Source organism: Schistocerca piceifrons, chromosome 8 (genome assembly GCF_021461385.2).
Source record: "Schistocerca piceifrons isolate TAMUIC-IGC-003096 chromosome 8, iqSchPice1.1, whole genome shotgun sequence".
NCBI classification, from domain to species: domain Eukaryota; kingdom Metazoa; phylum Arthropoda; class Insecta; order Orthoptera; family Acrididae; genus Schistocerca; species Schistocerca piceifrons.
This window is the reverse complement of record NC_060145.1, coordinates 187,420,867-187,442,947: the sequence shown is the minus strand read 5'-3', so window position 1 is coordinate 187,442,947 and position 22,081 is coordinate 187,420,867. Positions and strand designations below refer to the sequence as shown.

The window sequence follows — 22,081 nt, the reverse complement described above, 5'->3', positions numbered from 1 at the left end:
ACAGGACAACGTTGTTACACTTTCAGCTTTTCTTGTAACATAGCCGTACACAAGTATTAGGATGGAGGGTAAGGTTAGAAATTCAGGTCATGGGCGCGAGTATGATTTCGCGAAACGCTATAGAAGCTCCCAGGCACGGACGAAAGGAACGCCTCTCCGTATCATTCATGCATGCGACGTGTCCCGTCGTTGATTCCGCTGTTATTGCACACCTGGTTAAATATTCCCCCCCTTTTTTTTTAAATTTGAGTCATCAGTATTCTGACTGGTTTGATGCGGCCCGCCACAAATTCCTCTCCTGTGCCAACCTTTTACATTCAGGGTAGCAATTGCAACGTACGTCCTCCATTACTTCCCGGATGAACGCTATTCCAATCTATGTCTTCGTCTACAGTGTTTACACTCTACAGTCCCTTCTCCTTGTCAGTGACTCCCACGTATTCCTTGGTCTCTGATTCTGCGTAAAGCTTTCTCATTCCTTAACTTACAGTCCATCCAATTTTCAACATTCGTCTGTAGCACCACATGTCGAATGCTTTGATTCTTTCTGTGCCGCTTTTCCCACAGTCCACGTTTTACAACCATACAATTCTGAGCTACAAATTACATTCTCAGAAATTTCTTCGCTAAATTAAGACCTACGTTTGATACTAATAGATATCTCTTGGCCAGGAATGCCCTTTCGGCTATTGCTAGACTGCTTTTGATATCCTCCTTGCTCCGTCCGTCATTGGTAATTTTGCTGCGTATGTAGTAGAGTTCGTTAAATTCTTCTATTTTGTGACCATCTATCCTGATGTTAAGGTTTTCGCTGCTCTCATTTCTGCTACTTCTTATTGCTTTCATCTTCCTTCGATTTACTCTGAATTCATATTCTGGACTCATTAAACTGTGCATTCCATGTAGCATATCATGTAATTCTTCTTCACTTTCATTGAAGGCAGCAATCTCATCAGCCAATCGTATCATTGATAACCTTTCATCTTGAATGTTAATTCCGCTCCTGAACCTTTCTTTTATTTCCATCACTGTTTCTTCGATGCATAGATTGAACAGTAGCGGTGAAAGACTACATCCCGTCTTACACCCTTTTTAATCCGAGCACTTCGTTCTTGGTCTTTCAGTCTTACAGTTCCCCCTTGGCTCTTGCAAATGTTGTGTATTACCCGTATTTCCCTGTAGCTTACCCCTATATTCCTCAGAATGTCGAACATCTTGCTCCATGTGACACTGTCGATCGCTTTTACCAAATCGATAAATCCTTTGAATGCGTCTTGATTTTTCCACTAACGTTGCTTCCATTATCAACTTAAAAGTTAGAATTGCCTCTCCGCTGCTTTCACCTTCCATAAAGCCAAACTGATTGTCATCTAACACATAATTTATGTTTCAATCTTTTGTATATTACTCCTGTCAGAAACTTGCTTGAGCTGTTAATCTGATTGTGTGATATTTCTCGCACTTGTCAGGTCGGAATGACGGTGACTTTTTATTTCGGAAGTCTTTCGACTCCAAGAGTGATTATTATTCAAAATTTCTGCGGTGAGGGGGGTCGAAACTTGGAACGAGGAAGGCTTGACCAGAGACGCTACTCGGAGACCACGGGTATTTCTGGACAGGCTTGAGAATGTCATCTGCATGTACATGATAACTCTACATTTCACAGTCAAGTGCCTGGCAGAGGATTCAGTAAACCACCACCAAGGTTTTTCTACTCCCTCGGGAAAAAACGAACACTTGCATCTTTCTGTGCAAGTTCTGATTTCTCTTGTTTTATTATGATGATTGTTTCTCCCTATGTAGGTAGGTGCCACAAAATATTTTCGCATTCGGAGCAGAAAGCAGGTGATTGAAATTTCTTGTGAAGCTCTTTCTGCATCGAAAAGTATTTGTTGTAATGATTGCTACCCACATTCGCATATCATATCCGTGGCACTCTCCCCCATATATTGCTATAATACAGAAACAGCTGCCTTTCTCCGAAATTTTTCGTTGCCCTCCGTCAACCGTATCTGATGCGGGCTCCACACTGCAGAAGACGACGGACAAGTGTAGTATACGCAGTGTCCCTAGTGGATCTGTTGCATTTTCTAAGAGTTCCTCCAATAAATCGTAGTCTTTGGTCCGCTTTCCCCACAACATTAACTGCGTGATCGTTCCAATATGAGATGTTCGTAATCGTAATCACTAAGTCGAATTCACCGCCTGTAGATTTGTGTCATTCATTTCGTAAGCGAAATTTAGCAGATTCCTTTTAGTACTCATCTGGACGACCTCACACTTTTCATTATTCATAGTGAATTTCCACTTTTCGCACCATACACTTATCTTGTTTAAATCATTTTGCAAGGTATCACCACCTGACGCGGTTACGAGGCAGTAAATGACAGCATCACCTGAAAACGAACTAAATGCACTGCACAGACCGTATCGTATGTAGAACAGCAGATTACCTATAATATTTCCTAGGGGAACGCCAGATATTACTTCTGTTTTACTGGATGACATTCCGTCAGTAATTACGAAATGAGACCTTTTTGACAGGAAATCACGAATTTAGTCAGACAACTGACACGATACTCCAAGGGCATGTAATTTGATTAGAAGCTGCTTGTTAAAACGTGTCGAAAGCCTTCTGGAAATCTAAAAGGTATGGAATCAGTTTGCCACCCCCTGTCGATAGGACTCAGTACTTTGCGAGAATAAGGAGGTTGTATTTCACAAGAACGATATTTTCTGAATCCGTATTGATTATTTGCTAATACATCGTTTTCTTTGAGGTAGTTCATAACGTTAGAACACAGTACAAGTTCCAAATTTCTATTTCAAATCGACATTAGTGAGATTGGTTTGTAATTCAGCGAATTATTCCAGTTTTCTTTGTTGGGTATTTGTGTGACATGCACAACGTTCTAGTATGCACGCGTTTGTCTATGACTGCTAAATGTAGAGCTATTCTATCAGCATGTATCAGCATACACGGAAAGCGCCGGAGGCCCTGCCTTTGTTAAGTGATTTAAGCTCCCTCACTACAACAAGGATATCTAAGTTACTCACATTGGCAGTTATTCTTGATCAGAATTTTGGAATACTTACTTTCCAATCTTTGGTGAGGAAATTTCGGAAAGCCGTGTTCGTTAAATCTAGTTTACTGGCACTGTCATCGGTAACATTACCATTGGTATAGTGATATCGCTTAGTGAAGGTGTTGATTGCGTCTTGCCGCTTGTGTACTTCACATAAGACTAGAATCACTTTCGTTTTTTTTTTTTTTTTTGCCAAATTCCGAGACAGAGTTTCGTTGTGGAAACTGTTAAAGAGATCTTGCATTTAAGTTCACGTTAAATTTACAATTTGTGTAAAACTTTTCCAATCTTGGGGGTTTTGTCTCCTTTTAAATTGGGTTGGTCTTTTCCGTTCCTTCTGCAACAGTTTTCTAACCCGTTTTGTTTAGCGTGAGGGATCAGTACCATCATTTATTACTTTATTATCTGTTCCTTATTTATATATCTCTAAACTGCCATCCATACAATTTCTTTGAATTCAGTCCACATCTGGTCTGCGCTTACGCGGTCGGATTGGAAGGAGTGGAGTGTCTGTTATTTGGCATTGTATATTGTGTACGAAAAAAATGGTTCAATTGGCTCTAAACACTATGGGACTTAACATCCCAGGTCATCAGTCCACTAGACTTAGAACTACTTAAACCTAACCAACATTCATGTCCGATGCAGGATTCGAACCTGCAACCGTAGCAGCAGCGCGGTTTCGGACTGTAGCGCCTAGAACCGCTCGGTCACAGCGGCCGACACATAGAGTACGGATACCACACTTAATCACAAGCACCATGAATTAACGACAAACAGTTGAAAAAGAAAACACACTCTCGCACTACGTACTGTTTTTCTTTAAATTATTTGCATAGTTTTCTTAGCTACTATACATTTGTGTGTCTTAAATCCGACGACATTTCAGATCACAGTTTACCTTCCGCCAATAAGTCTTTACTACTTTTCAAACCTCACAGAAGTTCTCCTGCACACCTTGAAGTACATTTGGGTGAAAAGAAACTGCAGAGTAATAGCTCAGCTACAGCCTTGCGGACTGTTTCCAGAATTAATCTTTCACTTTGCAGCGGAGCTTTCACTCTTTTCCGCCACGGAACAGAACGAATTTCACAGTTCGCGCAGTTTTCAACGCAACATACATTTTTAACGGCTACTGTAAGCGAAAGAGATGGAACGTGGTTTGGTCGCCCTAGCAGTTTAAGCACACTGACCCACTGAATCAGGTAGTATGGTGACTTGTCCGTTCCTTCCGCGACTTCATCTACATCTACATCTGCATCCATACTCCGCAAGTCACCTGACGGTGGGTGGCGGGGGGTACTTTGAATACCTCTATCGGTTCTCCCTTCTATTCCAGTCTCGTATTGTTCGTGGAAAGAAGAATTGTCGGTATGCCTCTGTGTGGGCTCTAATCTCTCTGAGTTTATCAAAAAATGGTTCAAATGGCTCTGAGCACTATGGGACTCAACTGCTGAGGTCATTAGTCCCCTAGAACTTAGAACTAGTTAAACCTAAGGACATCACAAACACCCATGTCCGAGGCAGGATTCGAACCTGCGACCGTAGCGGTCTTGCGGTTCCAGACTGCAGCGCCTTTAACCGCACAGCCATCTCTGAGTTTATCCTCGTGGTCTCTTTCGCGAGATGTACTTAGGAGGGAGCAATATACTGCTTGACTCCTCGGTGAAGGTATGTTCTCGAAACTTCAACAAAAGCCCGTACCGAGCTACTGAACGTCTCTCCTGCAGAGTCTTCCACTGGAGTTTATCTGTCATCTCCGTAACGCTTTCGCGATTACTAAATGATCCTGTAACGAAGCGCGATGCTCTCTGTTGGATCTTCTCTATCTTTTCTATCAACCCTATCTGGTACGGATCCCACACTGCTGAGCAGTATTCAAGCAGTGGGCGAAGAAGCGTACTGTATCCTACTTCCTTTGTTTTCGGTTTGCATTTCCTTAGGATTCTTCCAATGAATCTCAGTCTGGCACCTGCTTTACCGACGATCAACTTTATATGATCATTCCATTTTAAATCACTCCTAACGCCTACTCCCAGATAATTTATGGAATTAACTGCTTCCAGTTATTGAAGTGCTATATTATAGCTAGATGATAAAGGATCTTTCTTTCTATGTATTCGCAGCACATTGCACTTGTCTACACCGAGATTCAATTGCCATTCTCTGCACCATGCGTCAATTCGTTGCAGATCCTCCTGCATTTCAGTACAATTTTCCATCGTTAAAACCTCTCGATATACTACAGTATCATCCGCAATAAGCTTCAGTGAAATTCCGATGTTATCCACAAGGTCATTTACGTATATTATGAATAGTAACGGTCCTACGACACTCCCCTGCGGCACACCTGAAATCACTCTTATTTCGAAAGACTTCTCTCCATTGAGAATGACATGCTGCGTTCTGTTATCTAGGAACTCTTCAACCAATCACAAAATTGGTCTGATAGTCCATATGCTCTTACTTCGTTCATTAAACGACTGTGAGGAACTGTATCGAACGCCTTGGGGAAGTCAAGGAACACGGCATCTACCTGGGAACCCGTGTCTATGGCCCTCTGAGTCTCGTGGACGAGTAGCGCGAGCTGGGTTTCACACGATCGTCTTTTTTGAAACCCATGCTGATTCCTAGATTGGTAGATGCTTTGGTTGCTTGGCGGAATGTAAACGGGATGGACACTCTCGCCTACTAATCTTCCGAGTCTGAGCGGTGTCGTACCTGCTGTGCGGTGAAATGACCCCCGCCGGTGGCCAGGCGGCGGCGCGGTGTCTCGGAGGAAGCCGCTGCTGTTGCGAGAACCTGCGACGGGCGCTTCGCCCACGGAGGGGCCGCGACCTTGCCGGGACAATCGCCGCGCCGCCACGCCCGGGGCTCGCCCCGGCCCGGCCCGGCCCTATGGCCTGCTCGCTTTCTTTCTGCCCGTTGAGCAACTGATGATGCGAGCGCGCAGCAGCGCCGAGGCGTGGCGTCTGCCCCGGTTGCTCCCCGTGCTAAGTATATAAGGCCCCGGCGGGCTGCCGGTGACACTGCAGTTCGTCACACCTCGGTGATCACCTCCACATCCACACTCGCCATGATGCTCCTCAAGGTGAGTCCGGCGCTGTGAAACAGCAGAACTACAAACGGCCTCTCACACTAACACCATTGGGACATCCGTATGTTCACCTACACTGCTGGTCAGTATTAACACACCACCAGAAAGGATAGAAAACGTTGTGTGCTGTACTACAGTTGGAAGAGTACATGATAAATCTGTAGATCTGATGTAATTACATGTTCCTGGTGACATACTAACTTTGTCTGCGAAAAGGATAAAAGCCGAAGTAATGAGTTATAATTTGTGCCAAGACCAGGACACGAACAGCAGTGGGGTTAGGTTGTGTAGGGGGAAGAGACCAAACAGCGAGGTCATCAGTCTCATCGGATTAGGGAAGGACAGGGAAGGAAATCGGCCGCGCCCTTTCAAAGGAATCATCCCGGCATTTGCCTGGAGCGATTTAGGGAAATCACGGAAAACCTAAATCAGGATGGCCGGACGTGGGACTGAACCGTCGCCCTCCCGAATGCGAGTCCAGTGTGGTAACCACTGCGCCACCTCGCTCGGTTCGAACAGCAGTCTCAGGCTTACTAAGCAAATGCGTTATCCACTACACCACCTTGGTATTTTAGCTGATCCGCTGCACTGATTACCCCAGTCCAGGGCGCTGTAGGTGATTTCGTAGCCAACTAGCTGAGAAATTCGCTTTGCAGAGCTGATACCTCTTGTACTTACATTGGTCGTAGCCCAGATGGAAATCGAGTTTAAATGAACGAGGATCACATTTATATGTCATTCCAATATTAAAGTGAAGCAATCGCAATGTCTGGCGAGTGGTAGCATGCCTGTCTCTCAGCAACCCATCACCTGGTATTTACATTGGTTGAAGTGTATGGACAATGCGTTGGTTAGGACAAGAGTTGAAAAGGCCTCGTTTCGAGATATCTCAGGACAGCATGGGCAACATATGGTCTTGCATTATCTTTTTGAAAGATCACACTGCAGAAATGTCGAAGATAGGGCACATCCACATTACACATGTAACAGTTAATGCAAAATTTATTGACTATGTGAACCAGAAGTGGTCACGTTCTATACACAGTGACAAACCACAGAATCAGTCTGCTGCTGAGCTCATGTGGTGAACAATATGCCATTGATAGTTCTACTTGAATCATCCACATTCTGATACAGTGAGGCGATAAAAAGCATGGGATACCTCCCACTATCGTGCTGGGCCTTTTGCCTGGAGTAGTGCAGCAACTGGACGTGGCATCGACTCAACAAGTCGTTGGAAGTCCCCTGCCTCTATAGCCGTCCATGGGTGCCAAAGTGTTGCCGATGTAGGATTTTGTGCACGAACTGACCTGTCGATTATGTCCCATAAATGTTCGATAGGATTCATCTCGGGCGATCTGCGTGGCAACATCATTCGCTCCAGTTGTCCACAATGTTCTCAAACCAATAGCGAGCAACAGTCATCCATAAAAATTCCATGGTCGTTCGGGAACATGAAGTGCTTGAATGGCTGCAAATGGTTTCTACACTACTGGCCATTAAAACTGCTACACCAAGAAGAAATTCAGATGATAAACGGGTATTCATAGGACAAATATATCATACTAGAACTGACATGTGATTACATTTTCACGCAGTTTTGGTGCATAGATCCTGAGAAATCAGTACCCAGAACAACCACCTCTGGCCGTAATAAGGGCCGTCATACACCTGGGCATTGAGTCAAACAGAGCTTGGATGGCGTGTACGGGTACAGCTGCCCATGCAGCTTCAACACGATACCACAGTTCATCAAGAGTAATGACTGGCGTATTCTGACGAGCCAGTTGCTCGGCCACCATTGACCAGACGTTTTCAGTTGGTGAGAGATCTGGAGAATATGCTGGCCACAACAGCAGTCGAACATTTTCTGTACGCAGAAAGACCCGTACAGGACCTGCAACATGCGGTCGTGCATTATCCTGCTGAAATGTAGGGTTTCGTAGGGATCGAATGAAGGGTAGAGCCACGGGTCGTAACACATCTGAAATGTAACGTCAACTGTTCAAAGTGCCGTCAATGCGAACAAGAGGTGACCGAGACGTGTAACCAATGGCACCCCATACCATCACTCCGGGTGATTCGCCAGTATGGCGATGACGAATACACGCTTCCAATGTACGTTCACCGCGGTGTCACCAAACTCGGATGCGACCATCATGATGTTGTAAACAGAACCTGGATTCATCCGAAAAAATGACGTTTTGCCATTAGTGTACCCAGGTTCGTCGTTGAGTACACCATCGCAGGCACTCCTGTCTGCGATAAGGGATCGAGACGTCGCTGCACGATCCGTTACAGCCAAGCGGATAAGATGCCTGTCATCTCGACTGCTACTGATACGAGGCCGTTGGGATCCAGCACGGCGTTTCGTATTACCCTCCTGAACCCACCGATTCCATATTCTGCTAACAGTCATTGGATCTCGACCAACGCGAGCAGCAATGTCGCGATACGATAAACCGCAAACGCGATAGGCTACAATCCGACCTCTATCAAAGTCGGAAACGCGACGGTACGCATTTCTCCTCCTTACACGAGGCATCACAACAACGTTTCACCAGGCAACGCCGGTCAACTGCTGTTTGTGTATGAGAAGTCGGTTGGAAACTTTCCTCACGTCAGCACATTGCAGGTGTCGCCACCGTCGCCAGCCTTGTGTGAATGCTCTGGAAAGCTAATCATTTGCATATCACAGCATCTTCTACCTGTCGGTTAAATTTCGCGTCTGTAGCACGTCATCTTCTTGGTCGAGCAATTTTAGAGGCCGGTAGTGTAAGAAGCTGAACATAACCATTTCCAGTCAACGATCGGTTCAGTTTGAACAGAGGGCCCAGTCAATTCCATGTAAACACAGCCCACACCATTATGGAGCCACCACCAGCTTGCACAGTGCCTTGTTGACAACTTCGATCCATGGCTTCGTGGCATCTGTACCACGTTAGGACCCTACCATCAGCTGTTAACAACTGAAATCGGAACCCATGTGACTAGATTACTTATGAAGCAACAGTCGCGATCCAAAATGTCATTTATTTAAAATGACCGGTTTGAACACATACATCTTCAGACAGATTGCAACACTTTCCGGATAGTGACTGTTGCTTCATCACTCTTTGCTTTGTACAGTGCACAATTTCGTTAAATTTTATCTCTAACTCTTTTGTCAGCTTCTTATGAGAATGGGACCTGTGACGTCATGTATGTTAATAAAAGCATTGTCCAATGAGTTCCGTATTTAGAAACAATTCCTTACATGATAAGTCAAGAAAACTTGCTAATGGCACTGTTCTATAACCACAAAATATTGAGAGTGAGATTAGTTAGTCATTTCAAATCGTGGGAAAGCTCAATTTCGAAAACCCTGTACAGTCCTTTTAGTTGTTCTCTGAACCATAGGTAGAACCAATAACAATGATTTGTTTACACATACATCCACTCCAGAACACTGAATATGAATTTCCTGGACTTGGTAATCAAACCAAGTGAAGTCGCTCCGAGTTTGATAAATACTACCTTATAACTTGTTGCATGGTAACGTTGAGACTAGATAAATGCACATCTAGAAGTGAAACTTCCTGGCAGATTAAACCAGCGTGCCGAACTGAGACTCGAACTCGGAACCTTCCCCTTTCGCGGACCTGGATGCATCCCCCAGGCTGTGGCTTAGTCAAGACTCCGCAGTATCCTTTCATTCATAGTGCGTCCTGAAAGTTCCGGAGGAGAGCTTCTGTGATGTTTGGAAATCAGGAGACGAAGTTCTGGTGGAATTATAGTTGAAAGGGTCCTGAGCCCTGCTTGAGGAGCTCAGTCGCTAGAGCAGTGCCCACGAAAGACAAAAGTTCTGAGTTCGAGTCTCTACCTGGCACACAGTTTTAATATGCGAGTAATTTTCATATCTGCGCACACTCTGCTGCTGTTGATTACTCCTTTAAACATCCCCCAGGCTTTGGCTAAGCCATGTCTGCGTAATATCTATTTTTGCGAGAGTACTAGTGCTGCAAGTGTGTTAGGAAAGCTTCTGTGTAAGGTGTGTAAGGTTTGGAAAGCAAGAGATGAGATACTGGAGAGACGGGGGGGGGGGGGGGGGTCTGGTTACGTCAGTCGGTACCAGCACGGTAGCTCAGTAGCTCAGAGTGTTCAGCTAAGGGGCTTGCTCCCTCTGTACTTAAGAAGAAACAGAGGAGTATTCACCGCTGAACTTAGTCATAAAAATTTCATCCAAACCAGATGATGATAACAGTGACGGATAAAATGAAAAAGGAAAGGTCGGTAGAGCACTTACCCAGAAGGGCAAAGATCCCGAGTTCGAGGGTTGGTGTGGCAAACAGTTTTAATCAGGCAGGAAGTTTAGTGTCAGCGCACAATCCACTGAAGATTCAAAATTTGTGCCACATCTAGAAACTTTCGTTAATAATGTGTTTGTTTTGTCAGATGATATTACGACAGCTGAGGAACTAAAACTGTGGTTAACAGTTTTATTATCTTTGTTCATTTTGGAGGAAAACCATACTTCCAGCCCAGAAGTTGCTCTGAAAATCGCCTCGGTGGATGCTATTTCTTAGCTGTTATGTTCAGCCTTCCAGGAGCAAGGACCTTTGGAAGGACAATGTAGACTTGACGACGCGACCTTGAGTGATTTTTGGCCGTGATGGTTTTACAGCACATCAGAATTCCTGGTGGACATGCACGAGTTATGCGCCATATGCGTCCGCCCCACCGCCCGAGGAACACAGGTTTCCATTATATGCTAATCCGCCATTCTTCGGGGCAAGTACATTAATGTCCGCTGTATGATTCCATCTAAATCTGGCTTGTACCATTCTTTGCCCTGGCTTTGACTGTGTTACTCGAAACGTATTTGGTCCGACCCAATACGTTCACTGCCTACTAATGAGCGCATTTTGTTGCTATGACAGAACTTGTATGGCAGTGTTACACAGCAAAATGCATTGGAACATCTAAGACAGCCGACAGATAAAATTAACTACAGATGTATTTTTCTTTTCACTTTCAGAAATCCAACAAGCATTAACGGTGCTTACTCGTCACCTCTATTAGAGCCATATTAAAGCAGGGTTGCACACGCACAAGAGACGTCTGTCTCACGTATCGTCACATAGTATAAAGGATATCTCTCATTTGGCGTTTTTATTTTAGTGTTTAAACGCACATTGTTCTACATGAGATGTTCCTCCATATATAGAATCAACTTCTAAACTATACTGGCTACTCCATATCACTTCCAACGTTTTCATTGGGTTGATTACGTGGTCACTAAATAGTCACAGATTGTAACAAGTTGGCATTTACGAGGTGACTTCGCTGAAGTCATGGTCTTCTTCGAACAGGAAAGAAGATTTTGAGCCGTGTTGTTAGTGATTACACGAAAAAAACCTGGTCTCTAAAACCAGAATGTTGCTTCCATTTACCATGCTGTATATCTCGAGAGACTTTGAACATCGAGTCAGAAGGGTTGCGACGAACGTGGGCGGCTACATTTCCCAAGGGAAAGCGTTGGGTAGTTTGTGAATATTGTGTTAAGCAACAGAAATATGTATTGTGTATTAAGAACTAATGTATCTCAACATGGTCAATATATCATGCGTCAGAAGTTGCTATGGGATGCTTAATTCGCACATGGTATTTGTAGAGTTAAATTCGGTGGCTTGAAGAATGCCAATGCTTCTAGCTACTTTCATTGCAAAGTAGAACTAAAGTTTCTGGAACAGCTTTTTATTCGAAGTAAACTTGGCAGTCATCGAAAGGGGTAGTTACATTGAAGGTGTGATGTGTATTCCACCTGAATGAAGTGGTTGGTGCGGTGCTAGTTTAGACACTATATTAGAGAGGTCAGTAACAGACATACGTGTGGTGAGAACGGTGGGACGTCTTAAGTGAACTTTCCCTGGGGTGGATCTTGTTTCCACACGCATAAACCACCTCAAAGGAAGGCCAAAAGTGTCCGATCAAAGGACGGTACGTCTCCTCTGAAGAGCCAACGGAGAAATCGGCAGACTACAGCTAGTCAGTTTGAATGTGGGACATAACAACAACCTATTTGTATCAGGACCTAAGGCACCCATTTGTACCAGGACTGGGCTGAGAGAACTCAACCACACAGGCTTCAGCAGCTGACAAATGACTAATGTCCCTTAACCTTCCCACGAATTTGGTATACTATCTTCTATACCAACAATAAAACTTTGTATTTTATTCATCCTCACAAATAGAGTCATGTATAATAAAATAATAAACAACCGGTTGCATAAAAGAAATTTAATTTCTTTTCCAGTTTCGAACACTTAGCGCCCTTCTTCACAGGACATTCATGTGATAGGTCTAACATTCTGAAAAAGGGTACTAAGTGCCCGAAACTGGTAAAGAAATTAAATATTTTATTTGCATCTAGTTGCTTATTATTTCATTATAAATAATAAAACTGTAAAACAGTCGTTTCTGTCTGTTTGAACACACTTCTCTCCAAAACTACCAAACAAATTTTCGTGAGGTCTCCACAGGTAACTAGAGCCCAGCTTGGGGTAATACGTAGGCTTTATTTCACTAAAATCGGATCACGAAAAAAAATTCTCTCAATTTAACATTTTATTTAAATCTGTCTGCTCAGCTTTGTAGATCGTATTTAGGAAACGAAGTGTGGTAACGTTGGACTCACGAATCTCTAAGTTGTGCATTCCTTTCTGTATTTGTAGGTTTGTATCGTTTGGCGGTTACAAGCAGTTTCCATAAGTTTCTTCTGGCTTGTAGGCTGCACCAGAGTATAAAATTACCAACCAACGTTTCGATCCGTATTGCAAGTGGCCTCGGATTGTAAAGCAGAATAATTTAATGGGACCCTTCCTACACAGAGTATTATCGTACAACATACTTAAGCTTAAAAACAAGGTTGAAAATGGACGGAATACAAATAATAACATTCTAGTTGATCGCAAACTTTACATTTTAAATATATCTACACTAACTAGGAGAATATTTTTATACTGAAGCCAATCAAATTTTCGTAGTTACATCGCAGATGGATTGTTTACGAATCCTCGATTGCTGGAGAGGTAGTTTAATCCTCACAAGCGACACATCTGGGCGCCCCAAGATGCTTTCCAGGGCCTGCTTTCAGTCTTGGCTGGACTGAGAGGTTCAGTTTATTTCGCCCGCTTCGAGTGTCACTAGTTCCTGATGTCCAAATATATATTCACTAAAGTCTCTCCTGCTTCGTGACGTATGAAGGCGGAGAGTGATGCTACAATCACTACCTTCACTGACACTGCTAAGAGGTGTAGCACCTGTCTTGATTTTAACGTAAATATACAGTTTCAGAGTTATTGACGCTCTAGTGCGACAAACTGACTTGAATGAAACAGTTTTCCTGAAATGAGCAGATGTTAAGGAAACATAAAGCTGGGACAGCTATTTACAGTTTGAAATCGGCTATTTTTCGTTTTGTTTGACTGAATCCTTCGATGCGAACTTTTATTCAACAGAAAAGATACATAAAGCAATTAGAATCCTATATCTCAACACAAATGTGGCTTAGTAATCAATAATTGCCCGGTATGATTCAGTAAAAGTCACATTCCTCCGTCATTTAAGGCTCGAACATCAGATATGCTCGTAAATCGCTTACAAAACCTCGAAAACATTAACCAGATAGAATGACACGTTCTTTATTCCACTTTTATCCGTCTTGTCCACGAGCTGTAACAGTCATATACATTTCATTTTCATACATTTGATGGCCAGAAGAACTCACGCCATTACTCTGTATTCTCTCCCATCTTCCTCTTTCCTTCAACCGTCTGCTCCTCTGATTTTATAATTAATTACTTTATATTAAGCTCTCTGGATATAGCGATCATAGAACAGAATGCGTATGCGTACAAGACTTACATGTATAAAAATTTACACACACACACACACACACACACACACACACACACACACACACACAGAGAGAGAGAGAGAGAGAGAGAGAGAAACAGAAAGAGAGACAGAGATGTAACTGGAATGTGCACAGATATTTCTATTAGTGACTGAGAACGGTGTACTGAACAAAATTAAATCAGTTTTTGCGTCATTTGCATACTAATAATTAAGTCCTATGTGTTTAGGTTGATTAGTTCCTCCAAGTACATTTGGCAACAGTAAGCCATTAATGCTTATTTTCCCTTGAGCAGTACTCCAGATGATGAAGTGCGGACGGATGTAAAGAAAACGGTTAGTCTATGCTAATAAGTATAGTCAGCTTAGAGGCCCAGTTACGGCTGTGCAAAAAACATCAGGTCGTACAGTTTGTGACGTGTTTGTGAGAACATTCTTGCACGCAGGAAGAAAATAAATAAATAAATAAAAAATCAATAAACTGAACACAGTGATGCGCGTACATTTTAAGGTATCACACAGAAAAATAACTGCACTATATTTATAACACATATAAACGCCAGGAGAATTCCGTCACAGGACGTAGACCAAGCTTAGTTCTAATTGAACAACATAATAAAATAGTTTAAGAAACAATTCGACATAACTGATCGCTTGTGTTGCTAGAGTAGCGTCGTGCCTGGTGGTGACCCTAGTTCCGCTCTGTTCCAGTTGGCGGCGCTGCTGGCGGCGCTGGTTTGCGCGGCGCGCGCTGGCGTCGTGGCGCCGGCGGTGACGTACCACGCGGCGGCGCCCGTCGCGCTGGCGGCGCACCCCGGCCCCATCACCTACGCCGCCCGCCCGGGCCCCATAGCCTACCACGGCGCCGCCCCCATCACGTACACCACGCACGCCGGCGCGCCCCTGGCCTACACGACGCACGCCGGCGCGCCCCTCGCCTACGCCACGCACGTCGCGGCGCCCATAGCCTACGCCACGCACGCAGCCCCGGCACCCGTCGCCTATGCCGCCAAGGCTCCTGTCGTTGCGGCCGGAAAGGTACAGCACATATCGTCCTGCTCTACTGTGTACCACACACATACCAAATAGCAAGGAATACGTAGTGAGAAGTGGCACATCGCGCACTGAGTGCGTTGATCAGATAAGCAAATAACTGTGTACTATATACCAGCAGCAGCCATACACTTTTAATTATAACCTCGAAAAAATTAATTTGCGCATTTATTAATTTTTCAATTTGCACGTACAAGTCTACAGTCTGGATAAACACTGAGATTTCGGCGCCACAGTAATGCCGCGATCCGCTATTGGAGCAAAAAGAAAGTAATACAGCAAATCTTTTGACAGTATTGACTGGAATACTCTCTTCGAAATTCTGAAGGTAGCATGTGTAAGATACACGGAGCAAAAGACTACTTACAATTTATGCAGAAACCGGATGGCAGTTAAAGAAGTCGAGGGGCATGAAAACGAAGCAGTGGTTCAGGAGGGAGTGAGACAGCATTGTATTCTATCCTCGTTTTTATACGATCTGTACATTGAGCAAGCAGTAAAGAAAACAGAAGAAAAATTTGGAGTAAGACTTAAGGCTTGGGGAGAAAAAAATAAAATCTTCGAAGTTTTCCGATGACATTGTAATTCTATCAGAGACAGCAAAGATCTTCGAAGAGCAGTTGAACGCGAAAGACAGTGTCCTGAAAGGACATCGACAAAAAAGAAAACGACGATGATGGAATGTTGTCGAATTAAATCATATGATGCTCGGGAAATTAGATTAGGAAATGAAGCACTTGAAAATGACGACGAGTTTGGCTATTTGATCAGCAAAATTACTAATGATGGCCGAAGTAGAGAGCATATAAAATGTTAACTGGCAATGGCAAGGAAAGCGTTTCTGAAGAAGAGGAATTTCTTAGAACCGGATATACATTTAAGTGCCAGGAAGTTTTTTGTGAAGCTATTTGTATGGGACGTAGCCTTGTATCTAAGCGAAACACGGATGATAAACAGTAGAGACTGGAAGTTGGAAATGTGGTGCTAGAGAAGAATGCTTAACATCAGATGCGTAGATCGCATAACTAATGAGGAGGTACTGAATAGAAGTGTGGAGAAGGGTTCGGTTACTAGAACACATTCCTAGACACCAAGGGTTCGCCAAAACTGGGGTACTAATACTGAAGGTAGGTGTGTGTGGAAGGGTGGAGGTAAAAGTCGTCGAGGAAGAAGAGATGAAAACAGTAAGCAGATTCAGAAGGATGTAGGTTGCAGTGGTTATTCAGAGATGAAGGTGCTTGCACAGGATACAGTAACATGGACAGCTCCATAAACCGGTCCTCGGACTGAAGACCACAGCAAGAACATCTGCACTTAGCATTTGACTAAATCAGTTTGTTTCGAAATGTCCTCTCAGATTAAAACTGTATGCCGGACCGAGATTCGAACTCGAGACCTTCACCTTTCGCAGGCAAGCACTCTGGCAGAACTGAAGCTGTGAGGACGGGTCGTGGTAGCTCAGATGGTAGAGCACTGGTCCGCAAAAGGCAAAGGTGCCGAGTTCGAGTCTCGGTCTGGCACAGTTTAAATCTGACAGGACGTCTCATATCGGCGCACATTTCGCTGCAGAGTGAAAATCTCATTACAGTTTGTTTTCTTACCTCTAGCGGCTTGCTACGGTACTGTACCGCGGGGATTTCAACGTGTACCAGGGCTGCAGACATATCCTGCAAACCAACAAAAATAATTAAGTTAATTTATTTTTTCGAGCAGACACAACAATTTACGACCATATCACACAAATGTGCTGAGTAAAAAACAATTTTTTTCGACAAATTGTAGTGTTAAATTTTGAGAATAGATATTTCAGTTCAACTGAGAACAAATTGTATTGCTCTCGTCGTGTGTTTCGGAAAGGAGCAGAAGGGCAACGCAAGATACGGCGTCTTTGAGCGAAGCTGTAGTAATGCTGACCCAACGGTACGCATAGTAACAACAGCGATGCAAATAACAGTTGACCCATATTTATTTCGAGCGGACACCATTAGAGCTGTCCGGTCCCGATAGCTGAGTGATCAGTGCGACAGAACGTCAATCCTAAGGGCCCGCCTTCGATTCCCGGCTGGGTCGGAGATTTTCTGCGCTCAGGGACTGGGTGTTGTGTTGTCCTAATTCACATCATTTAATCCCCATCGACGCGAAAATCGCCGAAGTGGCGTCAAATCGAAAGACTTGCACCCGGCGAACGGTCTTCCCCACGTGAGGCGCTAGTCAAATGGTTCAAATGGCTCTGAGCACTATGGGACTTAACTTCTAAGGTCATCAGTCCCCTAGAACTTAGAACTACTTAAACCTAACTAACCTAAGGACACCGGGCACATCCATGCCCGAGGCAGGATTCGAACCTGCGACCGTAGCGGTCGCGTGGTTCCAGACTGTAGCGCCTAGAACCGCTCAGCCTCTCCGGCCGTCAACCCCTAGTCACACGACATTTTTTTACCAGTAGAGATCCGGTCACCCCATTGTTAGCCTAACTGTCTCTTAGTTTTGATTCTTCTTTATTGTTCAAGATAGAAAGAACTGAATAGAAATCCACTCGCACTTGAAAGGATCTTCCTCAAATCTATAGATACTAAGAGCACCATTCAGACATGTGTAGATAAAGCGTGAAAATATGGGTTTTGCGGATTCTTAATAAATACTAAACTGAGTTTTATAATTACTTTCGAAAGTGCACAAATCAGTTGCGTAGCATCTGAAAGCGGACTGAGAAAAAAAATCTTACCGTCCCTTCTGTAATAACATGACGAAATCAGTTCGCGTGGACAGACCACATAATTAACTGAGTTCTTGGTTGAAAACAGTCCCATCACTCATGTGAAATGATTCACTGAAACTGTGGAAAGTTGTAATAGAATGACGTACAGATTTTTAATGTATTATGTTTTCCTTTCTGCACGTATTTGAAACCTCCGAGTGATACCTCAGTCACCGCGTACATATTCGGATATGGCTGCGTCTCACATCAGTTCAAATGCTACGACTGGCTGGTAGTTTTCCAAGGTAAGATTGTGTAATGACGATAGTTTACTGTTTCACAACAGGTTGTAGCAGCTGCGGCGGAGAGCGCAGACTTCGACCCGCACCCGCAGTACAGCTTCTCGTACGACGTGCAGGACGCCATCACCGGAGACACCAAGTCCCAGCAGGAGACCCGCGACGGTGACGTCGTTCAAGGTGAGGATCAGCTCCTGCTCTCTTCACACTAAGGTATAACCTTCTCCATGACGAAGGCGTGAGCAGGTTGCCACCGGTGGAGTGTGAAGAAGGTATGAAATTACCCTCCACTTGAAATTTTATATAACTCTGCACGACTGTTTGCCCTGAGGCTCTTACCAAATGCTACTGGTAGTAGTCACCTTACCTGAAACTCGTACACTTGAACAAGAAACTCTTGACTGCCTTACTCAGGCTAATCTAAATGTCCCCTCACAGCCGTCGTAGCTTTAAATTTATCGTCTCAGTCATATGCCATGCGCTAATATCAATCGGGCAGAATCACTTATCAAGTCACCTTGCTATAGACCTACAACGCTTTGTCAATGAAGCCGCTGGATCGCTTAATACATTTCTTTATTTATATTACTCGCCATCATTTGATACCAAAAAAGGGTCATTGTTAAAACCTATCTCTAATCGTGGCGTCGACTGAATTGTTAGTTGACGGCCCTATTAGTATATATATAGCTTTTAATACTGACACTGGAGCTTGTTTTGCAACTTGTAAGTTTTTTATATCTGATGATGGCAGTAGCTGAAACGGCCTAATATAAATAAAGAATTTTATTTAGCGATGTATACGGCGTTGTTCACAAAATATTCATAATGATCGCAGACTCATACAGGAAATTTATTTCCTCTATTAATAAGATCTGCAACAAACTGTTCCACTGCAAAAGGTACACGTCTCGGTAATCCGTATCGTAAGCGTGATAATTCCTTCCGACATCTATGAGGAATTTTCGAAGGAATATTCGTCTTTTCCTGTAGTGAATGTATATCATAGTGGGCAACATAATCCAGAAATTCGGTCACATGAGATTGAGTTGACAATGAGATTCTGAAAGCTTCATTTTTTTTTTTTTTTTTTACTTTTCGTCAAAACGTAAAACATGCATAACTTTGCAAGAATTTAAAAAATTATATAATTATAATTGTATTGTTGGAATATTGTAAGGATAATGTGCTATACAACTTAATCAGATGCAATTCTGTCATAACTGAGGTTTATAATTTCTGTTATCGAAAGAACATGAGAGAACTCTGCTTTCTCTAAATGTACACACTCCGACGTATTGTTAAAACAGTGGTATTTCGTAAAACAGTTATTTGTCCTCTTCTGGATGCTGAATAGTGAAATCTTGGTTAAATAGACAATTATTCATTAGCTAATTGTTCTTCTAATCTCCATTATACACTTGCGCAACGTGTTTAACCGGTTATCTGACCATATAACATACTTATTTTTTCCACTAATTTCAGTTCCGTTCTGGGACAAATGTAATCAGTATTCAGGGAGACAATGCTTTAGCGAGTCTTCGTTCAGGTCATCACCACTAAATAAACATTTTCTACTAGCGGAAGCAGAACGAACTATGTTCAGCATTTTAATTGGGAATTTTCATGCAGTCACTTAGAAAAGATGACAACTTACAGTGAACTTGCTTTGAGTCGAACACAGTGGCTGAGTTTCCAGAATGACAGAAACACGGTTGTGGACTAAAGAAGTGTGTAAGAGAAAATCTGACAAAGATGTGTCTTCCGTCAACATTTAATGTACTTTAAGAATTGCTTCGAAATCTCTCCGTTCAATATTTAACGAACCTCTAATGATATAATGAATATGTATTACATCCTAGATACATGTCATACGAAATAAACTGTGATATTATCGCGAGCTACATGATACGCTAACGTTTTAGTTTTAGTACCCCTAACTTTAAAGTTTGTGTGGACATCGCGGTGGCTAGAAAGCAACTATAGTCTTATGTCTCAATTAGCTGTCAAGAACCATCGGTGAAGAGAAGTAATAAGAACTATTTGCTGGATACTGAGTGGGTTATCGAGTGTCACGCACTCCATTTCGCTTAGAATCAGAAACGTTCCAATATCCACCCTGAACACTGAAATCTGCTGCTTCAACTGTTGGTTTCACTGATAAAATCTTTTATCGAAGCATTCCCTGTGCTGTAACGGAAAGGACAGTGACTTGTGGAAGCCGTGATTGATGTGTGAGGCGTACACGGTTATCTCCGTGGGAAAAGGACACCCTACGACATACGTCGGTGTTGTCAGTCTGATTCAATACAGAGAGCCTGAAATGATGGCTGAATGTGATGGCCGTTATGAGCACGTAGTCCTTGCGACTCGCGAACCCCGCTGCTATACCCGTTTCTGCTGCACGTGGATTGATGGAGTACTGACGCCCCGTTCATCCCGCAGGCGTCTACTCGCTGGTGGAGCCCGACGGCTCCAGGCGCACGGTGGAGTACCAGGCTGACCCGGTGAACGGCTTCAACGCGGTCGTACACCGCGACACGGGCGCCGTCGCCGTCGCCAAGCCGGTGGTCGGCGTCGGCGTCGGCGTCGGCAAAGTGGTGGCCGCCGCCCCCGCGCTCCAGTACCTCAAGAAGTACTAGGCGTGCCGCCTACGGCGCAGCAACGCCTTCTGCGGCAGAAGACTCCGTAGGCTCCGCCAGGTGGTCCGTGGACATCACACGCTGGGTATCCTGCGTCCCAGCAGTCTTCATCCCCCTGGACTGGAGCCTCCGAAGTCGTCGGGAGTTGTCACCTGTGCGCCGCTGTGATACCAAACGTCGCAGACAGCACGTTTAACGGCTCTGGATACGGCGATGGATACTGATTTTTCTCTCGGCACATGCTCAACTGCTCTGCTTTTATTTATTTTGTAATGCGAAGCGCTCTATGCATGTATCTATCCTTTTTGTAAATAAATTTCATGCTTCAAGATTCGAATATATGTATTTTTCCTTTTGTCCTTGTAACATCTTGTATTGACATTAACACATGCAAATCAAATCTCGTATGAAAAATATTAAGAATCTTATATACGAGTTGCGACAATAAAGTAATGAGACTCATTTTATTTGCAAGATGTGGCAACCCTCCAGGCTTGTGTAGGCACAATATCTTTGACCTTCTAGTCCAAGCGGCACATCGATGCAACTGCTCAGTCGTGAGTTGCGCTGTAATAAGTTAACAAATGTTTCTTTCTCTCGTCACGGAAATGGAACCGCATAATACTGCGCAACGGTATGCCATTTCTTTTGCGTTAAATTGGGTGAAAACGCGACGACAATTTACTGTAAGCTTCAGAACGCTTATGGAGAGCTCAAGTTTTCCTTCGACATAAAAGTTTAGTGAAGGCAGAACGAATGTTGAAGATGAAGACTGCAGTGGACGGCCATCAACCTCACAAACGGATGTCAACTTGCCCAGGGTGCATGAACTCGTACGATCTGAGAGAAGATTATCCATGAAAATGATTACAGAAGAACTGAACATTAATCGAGAAACGGTTCGTCTAATAATAACTGAAGATCTTGGTATGAGAAAGATTTGTGCAAAAAATGGTCCCAAAAATCCCACACCACAACAGCGAGAAACACGGAAAAATGTGGCAGCCGATCTGTTAGAGCAAACGGAGATCAATCCAGTATTGTTGAGCCGTGCTATCACTGGTGATGAAAGTTGGTTTTTTCAGTACGATCCAGAGACAAAACGCCTATGGTGCTCAAAGGGATCATCCAGACCAAAAAAAGCTCAGATGTCCAAATCAAAAATGAAATGCATGCTTGTGTGCTTCTTTGATTCCAAGGGAATTGTTCATAAAGAGTGGGTGCCTCCAGGACACACAGTTAACCAATATTACTACAAAGAAATTTGAGAAAGACTTCGTGAAAGAGTTCTACGTGTCCGTGCCAACATT

General features: G+C 43.7%; 1 protein-coding gene across 1 annotated transcript; it reads left to right on the top strand.

The window, feature by feature from the left end:
• Window positions 1-61: 61 nt before the first annotated feature.
• Window positions 62-21,108, top strand: LOC124712173. Its single transcript, XM_047242467.1, has 6 exons — window positions 62-68; window positions 5,844-6,083; window positions 12,897-12,976; window positions 14,746-15,117; window positions 18,177-18,309; window positions 20,575-21,108. Exons 1-6 carry the CDS (start codon window positions 62-64, stop codon window positions 20,769-20,771), a joined length of 1,029 nt encoding a protein of 342 aa, XP_047098423.1. The 3' UTR covers window positions 20,772-21,108.
• Window positions 21,109-22,081: the final 973 nt, after the last annotated feature.